The 21,816-nt window shown below is 47.0% G+C and overlaps 1 protein-coding gene across 5 annotated transcripts in view; it reads left to right on the top strand.

Annotated features, from left to right (window-relative positions):
- The window catches only part of MLPH (melanophilin), a 445,337-nt gene that overhangs the window by 364,194 nt on the left and 59,327 nt on the right, over nt 1–21,816 (top strand). Inside the window, exon 12 of one of the 5 annotated variants that reach the window (XM_085645089.1) lies at nt 3,598–3,789. The exons of the other annotated variants lie outside the window; for them this stretch is intronic. Within the exon in view, the coding sequence (XP_085501215.1) occupies nt 3,598–3,789 (192 nt within the window). The remainder of the gene's footprint in view (nt 1–3,597; nt 3,790–21,816) is intronic. 5 annotated transcript variants of the gene reach the window in all.

Here is a 21,816-nt window from a genome sequence, read left to right as displayed (position 1 = left end):
AAGGGAAAAAGAATAAATTTGCAACACTAATGGGGTCCAGGCTCTAACCGGAGTGATAATGGCTTCAGGAATGTTAACTAGAGTTATCATTTATGCAGTTACTGATGACTATATTTTTGTGTATAGCGGGCGTGAATCACTAGTTCATTGGTACCATGAGGGTAGTACAATTATAACCACGTATGGTTTCAAATTCAAACATCTCATGTATAAATGTAAACGACATATGTATTTATACGAGGCTCGCTGTATCCTTAAAAGATTTAAAGTATTTTGTCTATGTCTATCATGCACAATTGAAGCACTGGCACTTTAAAAATAGCTTTCACAGTCTGTAGCGTGTCATGTGATCAAGGCCGAGGGACGGCCGAAACGCGCCATGGCGGACTAACTGGTGGTGTGTAACAAATAAACCTATTGCAGCACGGATTTGGGTCCATACTCGTCTTCTTTCCACAGAAAACAGTGAAACGAGAAGTTCAAATATATATATATATACCTGTGAAGCACGAGTTGGTGTCCGTGTGCTTCTTCCTCGCCGGTTGGAGGTGGGAGACAGCCTGTTGGATTTCATATATATATATATATATATATATACACACATACATATATATATATGTATACATACATATTTATATATATACATACATATTTATATATATATATTTCCTATGCTTGGAACCTGAATACATTGTTGACCCAGTCTTAGGCCCAATATTCCCCAGATATGGACCCTTGGAACAGTGGAGTACTCCTCAAGATTTAGAAGAGTCCCCAGCTACTGTGGCTGTCCACTTGCTTGTCCTTTCTGATCCACCCTGTTAGCAACGCACCTATCTACCCCCACAGCCATTTGCTAGAGGTTTGTGCCCTAGTGTCAGCAAGGTACTGGTAGAATATAGAGGACTAGTCCCAAAAGGTGCTTCACTAATATTACATCAAAGGCTGCCACATTTTCTTAAACCACCTGATCTATGTTTCTTTCTCCTACCATTCTTCTTTCGTTCACCAACATACAGTTCCATTATTACATAATGTTGCTCTGAGAGGTAAATAGCATTTCAATGATGCACGAGTGAAGAGGGGTTTGCATGTATGTGTGAAACCTCATGAACTGCTTGTGCAGGGGAGCTTATTAGTGCCATGTTCAGGTGAAAGTCACTCTAGCCAGTAATCTTTCTGTACCCTTCTCTTTCTTCTCATTTTGTGCTCCTTTACCCTTGAGCGTCCGCTGTTGCAGCTTCAACTTGCCTGGCCTTCTCTACCAGTCCTCCATCACATTGATCTATAGGGAGTAGGCCCCTAAGGACAGAGAGAAGGGGCTGCACAGAACTGGGGTGGCTTACTACGTGGGGCCCTCAAAGGCACCAGATATTGGGTCTGTGTCAGTAGATCCTCTTCCCTCCCTTGCCCTCGCCTACATGCCCCGGTCCCTCAGTAGAGACCCTAGCAGTACAGGCCTGAGAGCGGTTGTTTTTAGTTTCCTTTATTTGAATTTCCCTTAGCCAAAACACATGTCCCTTTGCCTAACCTCATCAATTTCTCCTACTTTATCTATTCTTGGTGTAGAGATATTAAAATGTGTACTTCATTGCACAATAGTAATCTGTTCTCAGTGGCTCAGATTCAGCTAGCACCGGTGCCTGCCAGTGTCATGCAGCTCAGATGGTCAGGGGCTTTCCTGTCAGTGGTCCTCTCCCCCGGGGGGGCCCTGTTCAGGACCACGGGTGCACCTGCAGGGATTGGTAAGACCGGTAGAGATCCATAAGGAAACAAGATCCATTGTACCCAAGGGATGATCTTCTCAACTCGTGAAAGACAAAGCGGCAGTGAGGTAGCATGGCTTCCTGATGTACCGGAGGTACAAGCGAGTAGACAGCATCCACCCACTATTCTCACAGGGTGGACGCCATCCACCCTGCAAGAAGTTGGGCCCCACTGAAATATAATGAACTTGTCCTATTGTAATTTTCATACACCGGGACACATTCAGCAGCTCCTGCAAATTATCTGCTTTCATTCCGGACAGCAAAGTACAGGTGGGGAGGGGGCTTATCAGATTCCAGCTGTGCCCATAACAAAGGCCAAAGCTAGGAGGCCCTCGGGACTCCTTTTGTTACACGATCATGGCTAGGAGATATCTGAGCTTCAAACCTAGGTGCAAATGCAAGGAAGGGGCAACAATGATATACAGCTTGTTATCACTTCACAAAAACTTGAGAGGCATGCTTTTTACTTTGTGCAGCCCTTGTATATAAGAGTTGCATGCGCTGTAAGAATGTCAGATGTGCTGGTCTGTCCCAGTATTTATAGAAATAATTTAAATACACTATTTTGTTTTATTTTTTTATAGCGCTACTCATCTAAATGCAGGGTGTCAGAGAGCTTTACATCACACATACAGATTATACATTGACAATAACTCATATAAATGTGGAAATCAATGTACAGAATGTGTTACATGAAACAATGAGGGTTACAAGGTGTAGTATCCACATGTCCTTCATAGCTCACTGTGCTATATTAGAAGAATTGCAAATTATAAACTGCAAGTAACAAAAGGATCTCCGTGTTAAAAGCAGTAACCCACTTACCTATTCACATAAAATAAAAATCTGTCATCTGCATGTTACATAATGTGCTTTGCAGTAGATATATTAGCCCTCTAAGCTACTTTCATTCAGATCTGGGTCTAGCCAAAAATACAGATCCCTCCAGAAAATGTGTTACCCTCCAAAAGGATTTTACCATTACTTTTGTTGTTCCCTGGGATTTGCTGAGCTCTCGTAGATCTCTGAAGCAGATGCATTGGCCCCATAAGATATTTTAACATGAAGACCCCGCAACCAATTATGCAGAATAGTTTTACTGCCACGTTTCTCCTTGTTGTCAATTTCTTGTGCCAGAGTTTAAAAAAAAATAACCCTATAAATCGAGGCCCACATTATGCGTTGGGGTTGCATCCCTTTTTTGGCACAACCCCGACCAAAATCTAATTTGTTACATTTCGTAATGCGTTCAAATTTACTCATAATAGACCTGCGAAAACATATGTGTGAGGTGTTAAGATCTGATATCACTTCCTGTGAGGTCGGGGTTGTGATGCCACTTCCTGTGGTCACTTCCTGTGATACCACACCGTGATGTGCTGTGATTTTACGCGCCATGGTGTCACTTGCATACTTCCTAACTTAGTTAGCCCCCCCCACACACACACACACACACACCCTGCTTCTTTTTTTAGAACTTGTGCCTTGATCAGCAGAAAGGGGGTTCTGGGCACGCCTAGTACAATCACTTCTCCTAGGAACACTGCTCGCCCCCACCACTAGCACCGAGTGTACTAATGGTGCCCAAAGGTACACGCCTGAGGCAGGCTAATGGGAGCTCTTCCCTCATCTTGAAACTCTCTCTCTTTTGTGTGAACAGCTAACGACGCAAGATCAAAGTGGCACTCAAGGACAGTGTCCATTGTAGGATTCAAGCCTGGCGTGCAGCCGCCAAGGGCTCCATTAACGCCATGTCCTCTTGTCTCGCACTCGCTGCCTTCATCTGTAGTGTGTATTTATTGAAGTAACCTCTCTCTGGCGTTCGCAGAGGTCAGCGGCCCGGGCTCTGTGTGACATCACTGCCAAGGCCTTGAGGGTCCTCAGTGCCAGCGAGAGAGCCGCGTGCGAGTCCATGGGCGTGGACAGCCAGCACCCCCTCGCGCCTGCCCTCCTCCCCGTGACGTGGACGTTGAAGGACATTGAAGAGACGGAAGAAGTCTTCCAAAACCTCGAAGAACGTGTAAGAGCCTCGGATTCGCAAGCACGCACGGGTGCAGAGGGAGGAACCGGGTGGTAAACACGGCTCAGAAACACAGGATCCACATTCATCGTACCCCCGCCATTTCAGCATGCTGCATGTTACTAGGGTTCATCAGATCCCAGCAGTGTCAGCGGTGCCACTGACAGTCTGTGTGACATTTCGCAAGGCAGTGTAGCTTCTTGTACTGTAGCTACTACTAGCTAGATCGTATGAAGGTTATGCATCCACAACACGTAACCTCGTTAGAGCGCTGTGAAGTGTGAAACGTGTCCTTCTAAGTAGCCATGTTTTATGTCTGACAGATTTGTATCACTACTGACTGGGCAGATGTCTCATTATATTGGTGCATGCCAGACTTTCAGCGTCATTTCACACACTATAGCTATCCATACAGATAGCCTCGTAAACTGGTTACATTTTGTGTGTGAATTATCTTTATCAAGAAGGAATAAGTAAACTACACAACTTTTATGGGTGTCCACCTTTAAACTCCACAAATAAAGTACAATGCACCACACCTTTTTAACAATCAGAAGTGCTTTAAATATCATGCAGCTGAATGTGCGTGCCACATTACGCTTCGTCGGGGGTGGTAGTAAGGACTATATAAATACAAATACAAAACTACATTCATTAATGCAAGAAAGTAAATGGGATGAAGATATTTATATGGAATTGTCTAGTGATGAAGGAGTTAATAATCAATGCCAGGTTCTTTCGTGTTGTGCTCTGTGGTGATTTGATGGCCAGTCAGTAGTAGGTGGATAGATTTGCGGTCAGTCGAAAACTAGCGCCTTGAAGCGACCTGTAGGAGTTTTTTTTGGTAGCTCGTGAGGCTCGTGGTTTGGCTTTCCTACCATCACCTGATGGTATGGAAGAGGGCACCAGCCTTTGCAGTGTCAGTGATGGCGGCTCCTTTCAGCCATATGGTGAAAACTGTGCCAGCTACACAGGTTTCAGGCGCCCTTCAGCACGGAGAGCGAGTATTGGCCTCAGCTCATACATGGGGTGACGGCTTGGATTTTAAACCATCAATCCAATATATTTACCCAATCAAATAGGACCATATGTATGGAAAAGCTATATCAACAGAATATGTGAAAGCACAATACACATCGCGAGGACTCAATGTAGCCAATACTCGCGACTTCCATGAAGTCAATAAATTATTTATGTAGTCGGTTCTGATTTTCAGCACCAAGGACAGCAGTGGGGCCTCAATGTAACGTACGTGTGCAAAAACCGGAACATGAGCTTCGAAACTCCACATGCTGAATCGGGTTATAGCTGGGGAAGGGGGACTTTACACAGAGTGGCAAACAGCAGAGAACAACCACAAACTCACACATTTGTGACGTTCACTAACATTTTAGAGGTAACTCGTCAGCTGGAAACGTATACAGCTATTCGTCGTTACAGGCAGGAGTATGCACCATTGCAGGGTGGGCGAGGGAAGGGAAGAAAACGCTTCCATATTTAAAGAAGGTGTATGTTTCACAGGGCTTCATTTTATGGAGAAATGCAAAATAAACAAGTTAGTTATGTAGCTGCCCCTTTCCACATGAGGAACGTTTGTAGATTTCCAGTGCACTTTGCGCACCCAGATTACTTTTTGAAATCTATGACTGTCACAGAGTTCCATGGATACTTGATGGCTTTTTGTTAACTTCTCCGAGTGAAACATCTAACTCCAAACGCAGGAACAAACCTACAGGAGCGCATTGTATACATATTGGCGACAATACTGATGCACAATCAGTATCAGAAATATGTATTTTCTGGAAACAACCAAACCGTTTTCGAAGTAAAATATGGGGTTTATATGCAAATTTAAATATATACCTATTGTAAAGCCCGGAAACCTAAACAGGATGTTAATAAGAAAATAATACACGCACTACTGTGCTGTTATTTCAGTACAATTTATTCATTACAGAAGTGATAGAGGAGTTAAAGTACATCAAAGTATACAAATTATTGCACAAGAAATAGACTGCATAATCTTAATTTCCGTCACAGATGGGGTTTTTAGGTCTCGCCTGACCCAGCGCATGCGCTGGTCTGGCGAGACTTATTGAGAGGGCTCCAAAAAGTGCTACCAGGCCAGCCTAGAGCTACAGTGCATGTGCGCGGGCGCGCACGCCACGCCTGACCACGATTACTTTCACTTTCGCGGTCGCTTGGCATAGCCAATAGGTCTCGCTTTTGGGAATTTATAAGTATTTAGTTATGCAACTTTTGCATGGCTAAACACTTATAAGGTCCCATAGGCGAGACCTATTGGCTATGCCAATGCTTGTTAAATACTGAGATATGTCTTATATGTTTGACGGTGGTGGGTGTTACTCTACATAAGAGGAGAGCCTCATACAGGATTCTTATGCCATTATGTAATGGGTCAGAATATGAATGGCATGACAAAGAGGAGGACAGGAGACCTGCCCTCTGTGGAAGTCACAGAAATCCCTGCCTGTTTACTGGGGGTCTCCAAATGTGGAGGTGGTCTTAATCCAGGGAAGCGCAGGACAGAGCCTTCCCAGACCTGGCCGGCCACCATGCCACCCAGCAGGGCCTAAATGATTCCATATGTATTCACATACTGCCAGTAGATGGAGACATATAGCTGGTGTTTCGTGAAGTACAATGATTAATCTCTTGAGAAAGCAGTTTTCTTTCAAATCTAAATGTAATGACCTTTCAGAGTGCCAGATTTCCACCAGCTTTAGCACACAGACAGTGCCCTGCTTGTGACTGAACTCTAAAGCAAGTGCCACAGCATCTCTTCCTTCGTCCTTAAGAAATCCTGAGTATTTGAGACCTAGATTTAGGACCCTCTTTAGAAGGTTGCGCCTCGCAATATATCTGTTGGTCGAGCCAGATGGGCAAATCATTTAAGGAGTTTCCTACTTTCAATGGGGTATCTTCAAACCAGGAGCAGTTTTTTACTGCACGGGAAAGCTCTCAAGAGCAGTTCCTTCATTTTCACTACCTGTACTGTTAATTCTTTATTCTGACAATAAGGTTGGAAAGCATATAGAATCTGTTGAACCCAGGGTGATTTTAGATATGAGAGTCATGTCAAAGACAAACATAAGTATAACAATTTTTATCCCATTTAAGGTCAGGAAGCCTGCTGTAACATAATTAATAACTATTTAAAATAGAATTGGTGCTAGAACACATCCTCAATGGGCACCTGAGAGACTTGGTATTTCTCTGTTAGCCCCACAGACATTGTAGTACATCCATGCATACTTTGCCACACGCAACTGACCCACATGGGATAACGGAGTGGAGTCACGTCCTTCCTTTCCTGGGATCTTCTAAAGGATACTCCTTGTCTGCTGCGAAATGTATATCAGTCAATCAAGAAAACTTACAGACAACCTCTGCTGAATCTCACATACTTCATGTCTTAAAGGTAAAGATGGAAGGCTTGGTCAGTGTTCCTAATTTGACTCTGTAATACAGAGAACATAGCAAAGGACTTCATCCAATATTCCTTTCTTTCTAATAAAAGCCAGCCATCTATGTTTGCAAAGCAATAACGCAATGATATAAGTCACTAATTTCCACTGTCTAAACACCCAATTTTTGAATAGGAGCTATTGCTGCTCCTTTCCAGTTGGAAGAGACCCCTGCGATTCTTAACTTAAAGTTGCAATGGCCTCTCGTGTTTTTAAGGGAACCCTCCAAGTATTTTATCAATTCCAGAGGCTTTGTCTTCATATTGCTAATTTACCTCCTTAATCGCATGAGGGACACATATTATTTTAATATACTGTAAGGACTCTATGGTTATACTCCCGGTCACTTGCCCTATTGCCAAAATCATTCATTGTTTTACCTCCGTAGTTCAGAAAGTATATTTTGAGGTGCTTTATTTTCTGAGGAAGCTGTCAAAGAACTCAATTTGTATCCTGCAAAGGCATGAATACTACACAAATGGTTTCAACTAGGAGTGGCACACTCGCACATACCTTGAGTAAATGTGTGATTAAGAGCAGAAGAAAACCAAAGCAGTCTTTTCATGAAAGCTCATGTCCACTCATGTTGAATTTTTCATGAATCCTTCTATATTTAAAATTAATTTCAATGTAATATACAAAACATCATCCAAAGTATTTCGTTTCACCACTTGGGACTGCTTCAGGGCATTCCTGGAATGTAAGTCTTCTTCTTGTTTTTAAACCACAAAATACTATTGATACACAGTTTCTCTTCCCATTTTTCGGAGACAAAAGCATGCCTAATTAGACGTTCCCACCCTATCGCCATGTGCATCTAATTACAGGTGCATTTGGCTCCGAACAAAGGAAGAAAAAGTGCATCATATTTGCATTGTGTGGCTTTAAATCAAGAAGATTACTTATGTTCCTTGCACGTGTGGCTGTAGATGCACACGCTCTGCATACTCCTGCCATCTAGTGTTGGGTCCACATATCAAACTTGTTTTCCTTCAAATAAGTTTGAGTCCCAAGTCCTGTTGTGAATCTACCCTTGGTCCACAACTCACTAGCACACTAGCACCCCCTCAGATTGTTTCCTTCCTTCACCGGGCTTGGATGTTCGGGAACGGTGCTCCAGGACCGGTCTGTTACTCACCCGTTTTCTCAGTTCCTGCTACTTGCACTTCAAATCCTGCAATGAAAACAACATTACTGCTCCACAGAGAGATTCCACCCATGACAATGGGTCCTTCTGATCCAATGGTCACTTACCTGTAGCATCGACACCCCACATCTTCAGGTGAATTTTGAGCCTTTTCTGTCATCTCTTGGGGAATGCACCTAGTGTAAGTGTATGAAACGTACATCCTCTCAATTCTACACTAGGTGTAACACCATATATCCCTGGAATGACCACCACAGTGTTGAGCTTAGCGCGAATGCAGCTACAAGTGTGATTGGAGATGCTGGACATCTTGAGGGCCACAGCCCTGCCCGGCGACGGGCCCTACATCATTACAGCAGACCAAGGAGGAGAGAGTCCAGAAGCCATCTTCTCTGAGTCTTCCACCACAGAGGAGGAGGAGTTCCTAGGGTCTGCATTGAAACATTCGTCAAGTCTGGAACCAAAGACCAGGTTGCCTCCCCATGCATTAACAACACTACAGGTGCCACAAGGGGAGTCTTGACCCCCAAAACACCCTTCCACAGAGACAGAATACTGCACCAGTGATCCAGTGAGTATCGAGCCCCAGGTCAAGCCAAAGATGACAGAACCCTTTAGGTTTGGCTCTTCTGTGGGATGCCCCAGAATCAACAGACTATGTCGACACCAGCAAAAGCCCCATCCAAGTACGCCAAACAGTGTTGTGCTTCATTGGCGACCCCAACCTCGAGGCCATGAGCTGCACTCTTGAGATGAAATCGACACTGAAAGCTGCTCAACCACCAGCACTGAAACCAATGCCAAATCCCCTCTAGACACTGAGATTGGGCACTACTGACGTGTTGGTTGTCGAAAACCTGTCTGAGGTCCTTGATGCAAAGCAGAAGAAGCTGTATATACATCCAGACATGGGCAAGATTCTTGCTAAGCCCTCGGCTCCAGGACTTATCCAGTTTCCAAGTACATGCACGTTGTCTTTCAAAGATGAACCTGGCTCACTCAGCCCCTCTAGGCCACCTACCACAAAAAACCATCATGGGCTTGCCCACTAGCTCACTAGCTCACCACTGTTCCCACTTTTACCTGCAACACTACCAGCAATACCACCACTACTCCCAGTCTCCCCTCGCATGACCTGCAGGACACTGACTTAGATCTTTGGACCCCGCAGGATCCTTATAAGGAGTCTTTCAGGCCCTGGGATGGAGAAGACTCATGGGAGGATTACACAGTTGACCTCCTAGATGATCCCTACCTTTAACCTTTCCTTGCCAAGGTAGCACCACCAGTCAATACTATCATCTACCGTATAGTAATACAAGCCACACAACACCATCAAGTAAAAATGCTCACAGTGCAGGCCAGATGAGGATGACTTAGTCTATACTCTCTCCAAAACAGAATGGGCAATGCACTACCTCCGCATGCTAAAGGGAATGCTTATATCCGCCACAGAAATCTTTACCAAGCCTGTAAAGGCCAAAGTAGTTACTCCAAGGGTCACAAAAAGTGCAAACCTACCCCGGAATACCCAGTGTACATCTGTGGGTAGGTCGCCCTGACTCTTTAGCACATCTAAGATGGCATCCTCAAAAATTAATATGTGACTTTCTGCCACCTGATAAACAGTGCAAGCTCACAGACAGGGTAGAACATAGCACTTGGAGCAGCCACCCATTGGCATATTGCCAATCCTTTGGGCCTCCATTTTCAGTACAACTGGTAGTAAATAGAGGAGAGGGAGGCGCTGGTGACGCACCTACTGGAGTCCTTCAAGAAACAAGGACAGGAACTAACTGCTAATGGCAAAACTATCAGCAATTCCAAAATTAGATGTATTCATGACTCTGTGGATACTGCTGCTGCTAGAGGGATTAACACCAGCATCCGTCTCCACAGGTATGCCTTCCCCAAGGTATCTGGGTTGTGATCTGAAGTGCAACATCACCACCTGAGCGACCCTTTTGATGGCGAGCATTTGTTCAGCCCTCTGGTGTATCATATACTTAAAAAAGAGAAAAGAGTATACCATCATTGCACAGCTTATGGGTGCCCTCATTCCTCCATTCCAAGAACTGCCTTTCACAGACACCTAACCAAATGTTTAATTAAACCACAGGCTCCAGCTAGAGATCTCTATACCAACAACAGCAGCAGCCCTTTCAGGACCCCACACAAACTAACATCTTCCAGTAGGGGGCCTACAAAGGAAATGGCCCTCAGAGGCGGAGGTGGCTCCGTTAGTGGAACCTCCACCAGGATACCCCAACTCCCAATCTCTCCCTCCATCACATCACACCTGTCAGAGGAAGACTAAGATACTTCTTTCTTCAGTGGAAAGACATAACCTCCAATCAGTGGATACTGTCCATTGTGCAAGAAGGGTAGTGCCTTGAATTCCACACTATTCAACGTAACATACCACCTCACCATCACATCCTAAACTTAGACCATCTCTACCTTCTAGAGGAAGAGGCTCAAGTGCTCCTTGCAAAGGGTATTATCGGACAACGCTGAAGAGGGGTATACTTCTCCCCTCATCACTGTGCTTCCTCCTCCCCAATAAGCTCAGCCCCCTCCAGCTGATCCTAGATCCCGGCCATTGAACAGGTTCATCATGTCCGAACACTTTCAAGTCATCTTGCTGCTCTGCTAAAGTGACTTCATGTCAGCACTGGGTCTAAAAGATGTGTCCTTTGACTGCCTAGTCCAAGTATCCTCATTGTGTAGTAAGTGAACGACTACCAGTTCAAGGAGTTACCCTGCAGACTTACTACAGGTCCACAGATGTTCACAAAGTGCTTAGCCGCAGTAGTAGTAGCGTATCGGTGCAGAAACACCATACAGGCCTTCCCACACATGGATGACTGGCTGCTCAAGAGCAGCACCAAACTTGAATCCCTAGCACACACTCAAACAGCAGTGACCCCATTTCACAAGCTAGGATTCACCATCAATGTAAAAATAGGTTGTACTTTCAACCCCAGCATGTCCAGCCTATCCTGGGTTCTGCTCTAAATGTGATCACAAGGAAAGCATACTTCAACAGCTAAAAGATGACGGCATTCCAATAGCTGCTGCCTCTTTTTCAGACACATTGTCCCCTCACTGCCCAAACTGGCACCTGAGTTCCTAGAGGTCAGCTATCTCAAACTTTCAGGGGAATTCATGCTTATTTTGCGAGAGGTGCGAAATCCCACCACTTGGGCCTGTTATGCAGCTAAGTGGAAAAGGTTCATGCACTACTGTATCTCTAAATAGTTAGAACCTTTGCAGGTTTCTGTGCCGGAAATGGCCTGTTACATCCTACACTTATACAAGGCAGGCCTTTCCTACACTTCCATATGCTTACGCTTATCTGCAGTTGCAGAGTACTTACAAGATAAACCACACTCATCTCTTTTGAAGGTCCCAGTCCTTAAGGTCTTCATGGAGAGTCTTAATTGGGTAATTCCTCTGAGAATAACTCCTGCTCCTATGTGGAACCTGAATGCGGTTCTCACAAGACTCACAGGGCCTCCATTTGGGCCCCTACACTCATGTGACTTACAGCTATTGCCTTGGAAGGTGGCTTCCTATTTGCAATCACCACTCACAGACAAATTAAAGAGCTTTAGAATCTTTTAGTATGGGAACCATTCATCCAGGTTTGCGAAGATAGGATAGTTCTCTGTACCAACCCCACATTTCTGCCCAAGGTGGTTTCACCTTTTCACATGAACCCGGCCTTTGAGCTACCCATCTTCTTCCCAGAACCAAAGTCTTTAGTAGAAAGGGCCCTTCACACTCTGGATGTTAAGAGAGCACTCGTATTATATTGGTAGAACTTTTATGAAGTCCAATCAATTTTTGTAGCCTTTGCCAAATGCTACAGTGGTAGCATTGTGAGATGAGCTGAGCGAAAAACAATCTGAGGTGGAGCCTGTGTTATGGTGCATTGTGGACCAGAGATGGAGTCACATGTGTCTTTTGAATCAAACTTCTTACAGGAAAACAATTTTAAACATCCAGGCCCAATACTAGGTGGCAAAAGTATTCAGAGTACATGCATACTTCTGTGTAGTGGCATGAGTACATGCCACTACACAAATAGATACAAGGTAAGTAACATGTTCCATTACATCAATGCCCTGAAGTTCTTGGTGGTAGAACAAAAAGCATTGGCTGATGTTCTGTATAGTACCTCAAAATTAAATTGTGAATAAAGAAGACCTCACAAAACAGTCAACAGGACTGGACATTAGCTTTCATGAAAAGACTGCTTCTGAGCTTATTTGCTCAATACAACACATTCACTCAGTGTATGTGAGAGTGGGCCTCTCCCAGTGAGAACTTTTCTTATTGCCAGTGAGATTAGTAAAAGACTCATAGCTTCCTACGAACTGTTTCCTCTATCGTTCTAAGCCTGTTGATTCTATGTTATAGACTTATTTTAATGAGCACTGCCACATACAACGCTTTCCTATTGTTGTTTGTTTGCCTTACTTCCTTGTCCAACCAGCTGTTTGCATTTGATTCTTAATGTAAGCAGATTAGAGTGCTCTGTCGGATTCTCTGATCTAAGTGCATATTGACAATGTGCCTTTCTACAGCTTTGGTCGACTCATGATGTTGAAACATTGGCTCTAATTCTGTTCCTTCAATGAGCCAGTTTAGTCAGGAGTAACCCTGCAGTATCAATTCTTTCACCGTGGGCTTCGATTGCTGAGTTTGGTTCATTGATTTCCTCACTCAGACGTACTAATAACAGAGATGCCATTGACAATAAATTTGAGCAATGGAAATGGGCGCCCAAGCCTCCATTCGTAAAGTGAAAGACAACCACATCTTGGGGGCAGTGGACCCCTCGCACTCTTGGCCCTGGTGTCACTGCACCTGCTGCACTAATAATAGCTACGCTGGTTGCAGGTGAGACTTAAATATCTTAAGAAAGCCAATGGATGACACCATGGTTAACTTGAGACTGAGTTTGACTGAATCACGGAAATCGTTTTTTTATCTCCCTATCCCCAATCCAATTGACCATAATGTGGATACTGGCATAATAGTGTATATATATTTGGGCACCATGGAGTAGATAACTCTGCTGTCTGGTGTCTGAACCTTCAAGATTAGTAACTGTAACATAATAAGTAAACTGCATCTGTCCCTGACCAGCAGCCATGGCTTTCTGAAGACTGACACACTTCTCGTCTCCTGCACAATAGGTGGCCTGCTGACAGCCTGGCCAACTGAGCGCCTATCGCGTATATCACGGAGTACCTTTTACAGGCTGACATTTTAAAAATCCTATCATGAGAAGCAGAATTGTTTTATTGTACCACTAGAATACAATTGTTATTACCCAATAATATTTTAGCAGCGCTCCCATATGTTTTGGAGGCCCCCTGGCATATGATGGCAGAACCAGGGTATACAGTGGCATCAGTTCTGATGTCATTTTGTTTTTTAGCTTCAGGTCCTGATAGAGTATTTAAACATGGTGCTACCTTCCCTGGCGTAGGATTTTAAACTGCCAGGGGGTGGGGGGCATGTAATGCATAAGGTATCTGATATATCTCATGTGGCGCAAACATATGTTAAATGGTAGCGGCAGTTTCAATCGATAACCTTTCAAGTATTTGCCCGGCGGTAATCGCCTCTCATACCACTCGATAATTTACCAATGAAAGAGGCAGGCGCCGGAGACTGGAAGGCAGGAAACAAAGTTTTATTCCGTCGGAGCAGAACACATCAGATCAGACAGCAAGGTATCGTCACGAGGTGCTCTAACTGCATCTCTGAGACCTGGTCTCTTATACACAGGTTTATTGCTTTATTACATATAGTACATTCTTGAGATTCCCTTGATGCATGAGAGAACATCCCCTGAAGCCCCGGCTCAGATCCGATCCCACACATAGCTACAGTAGAAGTTCCCACCTTACCCGCAGTAGGAGATGGCTATCGCGCAGCAGGGTATTCCGCCAATTCCCGGGGGTGTGTGTGACCGGTCGGGTCTCAGGGGGTAGGGGCTTTGATCTACTGTAATCCCTTTGATGTGGGGTGTTTCCCTTACAGTAGGGGCAATAAACTGCATCCGCAGGGCTAGGTGATGGCCTGGGACCAGTTCGGACAATGGGGCGCAGAGGAAGGGGGTTATCAAAGGAGAGGCACGACCATGTATGGGATGTCGGTCGGATGTGGTTCCGTAGCAGGGTCGCGCAGAAGGAGAGGGTTTACGGCCTGTATGAGAGAGCGGGGGTGGCCGGCGCGCGGGGGATGCTTGCAGTGTCAGGGGAACGCGCTGGCGATTGACAATGAGCGGGGGAGAGAGTGGGGTGCCCAAAATGGCTACCGTGTGCTCGCTGTGCGTAGCGCTGGGGAGAGGCAAGATGGCGCAGATAATGTTCAGTTTGCGAGCTAAATTTCCACAGTCCTCCCTTTTAACATATCTCGCCAGCTTGTCTAGTTCGGATTTATCCCCATAATACTACGGACTTCCACCTCATAAAGGGCTTTCATCCGCTCTGTTTCAAAGTTCAAAGTCTTAGGGCAGATGCAGTTCATAAAAAGCGAACATAAAGGTGGCAGACACTGAATCCCCAAGCAACATCCACATAGTATCACAACCGGTATTAGGATAAATGAAAACAGCCTCCATCCCCAACTTTTAATAGTGTCCCAAAACCAGCTCCCAAGTGACCACCCTTCTTGCTCCTGATGGACCTCTGCGGAAAGTCTGTGGAGGTGTTCAATTGCTTTGTAGACTGAGGGTGAGTTATCCGGTACGTAGGTACAACAGCTGGACCCAATGATGCGGCATGCTCCTCCACGATCAGCCAGAACCACATCTAGAACAAGGCGGTTCTGAAGAGCCACCAGGCGGACGGCCTGAAGCTCAGCAGTGTTGTTGGCGAGGGCGCCAGCTGTAATGTTCATTGCTGTTTCGACTGCCTGGGTTAAGTGGCGGATGGCACGGCTGTTTACCATTGGACCCCAGAGTGGAACGAGTCCCTTTACTGCATCCAGGAACTGTGCTCCGGTGGAGTCGGCTTGTACAATGTCTTTGGCACGTTTCTGTCGGTGATGGTTTGCTGGAGCCACAAATGTCGGGGGAAGGACAAAAGCAATGTAGCAGGTGCCTCCCCAACCTTTCGGGAGCCAGGTGTAGGCCTTAGTACCACAGATGAAGTACATATTCGGGGAGGCAACAAAGGAGGGTGGATCGACTGAGTCCAATGTTCGGGTGATGAGGCAGGAGCTGTGGCCCACCAGCTGCGCCCCTAGGCCTTCGAGGCACACAAATCCAGTGATGTTGACGACGGTTAGGGCCACTGTCAGGGTGGCGGCCGTTCGTTTCCGGAGGTAAGAGAAGGTAGGTCTGGCTGGGTTGTTGAACACTTGCATTTCAACTCGTTCTTTGGCAGGGATGTCCAGGTGGAAGGAAGTGTTTGACTTCAGAGGGCAGAAGAGGGCAGAGGTTTTTCCAGTTTTGTTCAGCCAGAACCCATGGTAGAAGTGTGACACAGTTTTGCCGGAAGTGGCATTGTCCTTGTAGCTCTCCTGCAGGAGGATCAGCCAGGCGAGGCAGGAACCATGGACAGAAAAAGGTGAAGGGATGAAAGGGATTGAGTGCCCAGTGGCATGTGGTAGCAATCCACAGATCCAGCAGTTAGTGGCGTTGGCGGCAAGATTGTGTTGGTGGAGCAACTGCACAAAAGAGTTATTCCAGAACTCCTTACGTCTTTCTCGGAGTTGGGGTGAAAGTGAGATCAGATGGTGTTCTTTCATGGTGGTAGGTTGGACGGTGGTCAGCAATGTCCTATGAGCAGGGGCGCTCTCCTCCATGATCCAGAAGGTGACCATGAGGAGAAGGCAAAAGAGAAGGGTGACGAAAAGTATAATAATCTTCGAGCTGTGTATTCTGTCAGTCTTTGGGTTTTTGTAGTAGGTCTTCGGACGTCTGGTTGCTTCCATCATCTTCGTGTCGGGCGCTTCCATCACCTTCAAGGAACTCGGTAGCGGGCAGAACCACAGACTTTGTTTAGTTTCTCTCCTGATGGCCTTTGAGGGGACTAGGCAACCGCTCTGAGATTTTAACTTAGTTTGTGGTCTGCTTAGCCGAAGTTCTCTCCTTTCGTCGCAAGTTATACCCTTCTTTGGATGGCACAGTGGGATCGGGATATTCAGTCAATTCAAGTGTCTCTGTATCCGGGCAGCGGCTCAGGGATGGTCGGTCTTTGTCCAGAAGTTCCTCTTGGGCGGTGATGTTGTCCGTGGTTGTCAGGGTCGGTGATACCTTCTTGCAGTGGTGTGCATGCAGCCAATTGCGTTTCCCCTCCACTCGAAGAGCTGTTCGGGTGGTGATCAGGACTTGCAGGGGGCCCGTCCACCGGGGCTCCAGACTCTTGGTGCGCTGGAAGTTACGCACTAAGACGAAGTCACCGGGTTGGATGTCGTGTCCGGGGCCCCTGGAAACATCGGGAATGGCGTGCAGCACCTGCTGATGGATAACAGACAACGTTTTAGTTAGATTGTACAGATAATCAGACATGAGGACGTCCGGGACGTCGTGGATGGATGTTGGTTTTGGTGCAGTCCAAAGGTTCATGGGCCGCCCGAAGACGACCTCGTAGGGGGTTAAGTGGTGTTTGGTGGGGGTGGAACGCATTGATAGCAATGCTAGTGGGAGAGCGTCTGGCCATCTTAGTCCTGTGGTGGCGACTATTTTTGCTATCTTAAGCTTCAATGTGGCATTGTGTCGCTCAACCAGGCCTGCAGATTGGGGATGGAAGACCGCATGGAATTTCTGTTTTACACCCAACCCTTTTAAGATGAGTTGGATAACTTCGGCTACGAAGTGGGGGCCGTTGTCGCTCCACAAAATTCGACAAAGGCCGTATCGGGGGAAAAATTCCTTCAGTAGTACTTTTGCAGTAGTCATAGCGGTGTTGTCGTGGGTTGGATAGGCTTCCACCCACTTGCTGAAGGCACATACAACAACAAGTACGTACTTCAAACCCTGGCACCTTTCTAACTGGACATAGTCCATTTGTAGGACTTCAAAAGGGTGATTGGGGACCCCAAACCCTCCCCGGGGTACAGCAGTTCCTTTCCCAGGGTTGTGTTGGAGGCATACTAGGCATTGTTGGACCAGACGTTTGGCTGAGTCTGGGATCTTGTCGTTGTGCCAGACTTTGGAGACGAGTTCGATCATGGGGGCAGACCCTATGTGTGCGGGGGAGTGTGCCATGGTCAGCATGGGGATCAAGTATGAGTCTGGTAGCAACCATTTGTTCAAGTCTTTAGTTCGCCAGCAACCGTCATCGTCCTTCAATCCCACCCGGGCCCATTCAGCTAATTCGTGAGGTGTGCTGGCTAGTTGGATATCCCTAATCGTTTCCCTAGCATCCTTCCATCTCTCAGTTTGTGACCTGGTCACGTACATACGGGTCGTGGACCTATTCTCGGCTGTGGTTCGGGCAGTAATGTCAGCTAGTGCATTTCCCTGTCCTATAATGTCTGTCACCTTCTTGTGTGCCTGGCATTTGATCACGGCCAGCCGTGTGGGTAGGAGGACTGCTTCGGTCAGGGCAGAGACTAGATCTCCATGCAGGATGGGTGTGCCATGAGAGGTCAGGAATCCCCTCTCTTTCCATAAGAGCCCAAAGTGGTGAACTACCCCGAAGGCATACTGGCTGTCTGTGTAAATGTTTGCGGTTGTCCCTGCTGCCAGAATGCATGCTCGTGTGAGAGCTATTAGTTCCGCCGCCTGTGCGGATCGCTGTGTGATGCGGGCTGTCTCAACAACTGTTCGGGCCATGGTGACTGCATAGGCAGCTGAGGTGGTGCCATCGGGGAGCTTGATACATGAGCCATCCACCCACAGTTCTCCGTCAGGGTTCGGGAAGGCAGTATCTCGGAGGTCAACCCTACTCTTGGTCTGTTCGTCGGTGAGGGTCACGCAGTCATGTATAGGGGACGCACTGGGGTCAGCGTCAGGGAGTGGTAGTAGAGTAGCTGGATTCAGAGTGGTGCATCGTTTCAATGTGATGTGGGGTGCAAGCAGAGTCAGTTCGTAACCGGTCAATCGTGCGCTAGTCAGGTGTTGAGTCTTGGTTTGGTTCAGGAGGGTGTCAACCGCATGGGGTACCAATACAGTGAGGGAGTTCGAGAGCACAATCCCCTCGCTTTGCCGGATAGAGACAGCGGCGGCGGCCACTGCTCGAAGGCAGGCGGGCAAAGCTCTGGCTACGGGGTCAAGAGTGGCAGAGAAGTAGGCACAAGGGCGTTGTTTAGGGCCTATGGACTGGGTTAGGACAGACAACGCACACCCCTCCCTTTCGTGGGTGTAGAGGGAAAAAGGTTTAGTGTAGTCTGGGGTTCCTAGGACTGGGGCTGAGCAGAGGGCGTCTCGTAATTCTTTGAAGGAGGATTGACATTCGGGTGTCCAAGGGAGGGGGAAGGGGACATCTTTAGCCAGCAGGGAAAGCAGGGGTTTTACGATAAGACTGAAGTTTGGCAACCATTGTCGACAAAAGGAGGTGAGGCCTACTAGGGACCGTACTTGCTTCTGAGTTTTGGGAACAGGGGTTTCTAGGATGGTCTGAATTCGGTCAGGGGTAAGTTTTCTCCCGTCTTTGGATAGTAGGTGGCCTAAATATGTTACTTGGGGTTGGCAGAATTGTAATTTCTTCCTGGAGACCTTGTGACCATTCTCCGCGAGGAAGCGGAGAAGGTGAATGGTGGCTGTGACTGCAAGGGGAGTGGTGTCGGCCGCCAAAAGGATGTCATCGACGTACTGTATTAACACTACTCCATCGGGTAGTTGGACTGCATCTAGTTGTCTCTTGAGGGCTTGGCTATAAATGCTGGGACTCTCAGTGTAGCCTTGGGGTGCCCTACAGAATCTGTATGAACGGGCTTTTAGGGTGAAGCCGAAGAGGTAACGGCTGTCCGGGTGGATGGGGATGGAAAAGAATGCGTTCTTGAGATCAATAACGGTAAAGGTAGTGGCAGTGGACGGAATCAGGGTGAGGATGGTGGTGATGTCTGAGACCACGGGGTACTGAGGTATGACTATTTTGTTAACTTCTCGTAAGTCAACAATAAAGCGGTATGCTTTCTCATCTCCCTCGCCTTGCTTCTTAACAATGGGTAGGATAGGGCTGTTGCAAACATTACTGACTACTTCTTCTACCACTCCTGAATCAACTAGGGACTCGATGATTTCCACCAACGCCTTCTCGCCTTCAGGCGATATCCGATACTGTGGAAGCTTTGGGAGCACTGCGTCCGGTCGGACGGTTATGTGTACTGGGTCAATCACCATGCGCCCTACATCTGAGTCGGTTTTAGCCCATAGATGTGAAGGTAATGTGTCGAGTAGGGACAGGTCAGCATCAGTTATAGAGAGCATACGTCGTGTGTGACAGGGTCTGGACAGATCTGGGTTATCGTGCAAGATGACCCGAACTCCGTCTGGGGAGCATCTGATGGTAGCTCGAAAATGTTTTAGTAAGTCAAGTCCCATAATAGCATCGGGGGTGTTGGAGGAGAGCAGAAAGGTCGTGTCAGTGACGTTATCGTCTAAGTCAAAGGAGATTGGTGCTGATAAGGGGTTAGTGGAGGGCGTTCCATCGAAGCCTATTGAGGTTACGTGTGAGCCAGACAAGGGTGCCCTAGGAATCAGTCGTTTAGATAACGCGCTACGTGTCGCCCCAGTATCTACCAGGAATGGAGATTTCGTGCCCAGGACCTTAGCGGTGACGTAAGGACCTTGCTGGTCAACACGGAGTTCGACTGGATCCCTCCCTTGCCCCTGGCGGTCCTATGCGAAGTCATGAGTGCTTTCGTAGTCGGACTGCTGACACTGGTTTTGTCGGGGGCGATCAAAGGTGTTTGGTCTGCCTGGCCTGTCGTTGATGGCGTCGTTCGTGTGCCCTCGTCCCTGTCCTCTATTTCTGGGGTCATATGCGGTGTTTCTGGGATCCCTATTTTTGTTAAGTTCCAGAAGGACCGGGCACTGGGATTTCCAGTGTCCGAACCCTCTACAGAACGCACATTGGTTCCCATCTAAGTCTCTCCGTCCGTTGTAGGGTGTAGGGGTAAGGTCTCTAGGGGGTAGCTTTCTAGGGGCGGTTGGTTGGTAATTCTCTTTCGGGGGTTCCCTTCCTATGGTCACCCCTTGCAACTGTGCTATCATTACCCTCTCCTTTAGTTCCTTTTTCTTCTTCTCTGACGCCCTATCGTTCTCGTTTTTCTGGTTTTCGTAGTATTGGGCCATCTGGAGAATTGCTGCGGGTTTGGAGGCTGCCCAACTACTCTCGCTGGTCTGTAGTTTCTGGGAAACTTCTTGTGACAGACCCTTCACATAATTCTGGACAAAGAGGTGATGTCCGGTTGCGGTGGTCATGTCTTGGCCACTGTAATCGGAAAACACAGTCTCGAATCGGGAGAAGTATTCAGACACATCCTCCTGGGGTTTCTGGCGGCAAGCCGTCACTATCGACCAGTCTACCTTTCTTTCTGGGATTAGAGTCTTCAGCTTTTGTACAATCTTGTCTGGGAGCTCTAATATGGCTTTCGGGGGTTTCTGTCCTGGTTCTCGCTGTTTATCTATGGTATCGAGTTGTACCCAGGTATATCCGAACGGCTCAGCGTGGTCAACTTTCCGGATTTGTTTCCACACATCAGCCGGCAGGCATAGCCCAAAGAACAAGTCGATATCTGCTAAAGTCATTATCGTTGAGCCTAAGGCTGTACCCAGTTCAGTGTAGAAGGCAGTCGGGTTCTTTCTCAAGTCGGGTAGAGTTTTTCTAAAGGTCAAAATATCTTGCCGGTCCCACGGCTGGTAGACCCAGTTATATACAACCCTTCCCTTCGCATCTTGGTGGTTGATGTCGTCATGTGTTCCCTGACCTCGTGGGGGGACCCAGTAGGGGGCAGCTTCTTTGATGGGCATCATGGCATCAGCCCTTCCTTCCTGGGGCTTAGTCGCTATGGGGGTTTCTGCTTTGGTGGTCTGTCTATGTTCTTTAAGGTGTCGGTAGACCTCGAGTGTACGAGTGAAGAGGTTCGTCACGTCGCCCTCTCTTTCTTCTCCGATGTCTACCTTCCTATATAGGGCCGCTAAGCCTTCGGGACCTTTATCGTGGTATCTATCCTCATATGCATTCAGGGCGTGATAACAGAGCCGTACGACAAAGTGTCGTCTGCGGCTGTCGGCATACGAGTTATACACGTCTGTTATATACTCCTCACTTTCTTTTCGCTCCACTAGTGTCTTTACTATTTTGTCGATTCCTGCTCGTTCGTCCTTTGTTAGTCGATTCATTCTGGTGGACTCTTTCTGTCTCATTTCAGGGTCATCTAACGTTATAGCCGACGTTGGGTTCAGTACAAGAGGCT

The sequence above is a fragment of the Triturus cristatus genome, chromosome 3_1, assembly GCF_964204655.1.
Source record: "Triturus cristatus chromosome 3_1, aTriCri1.1, whole genome shotgun sequence".
Lineage (NCBI taxonomy): Eukaryota > Metazoa > Chordata > Amphibia > Caudata > Salamandridae > Triturus > Triturus cristatus.
This window is presented reverse-complemented; position numbering and strand designations above follow the sequence as displayed.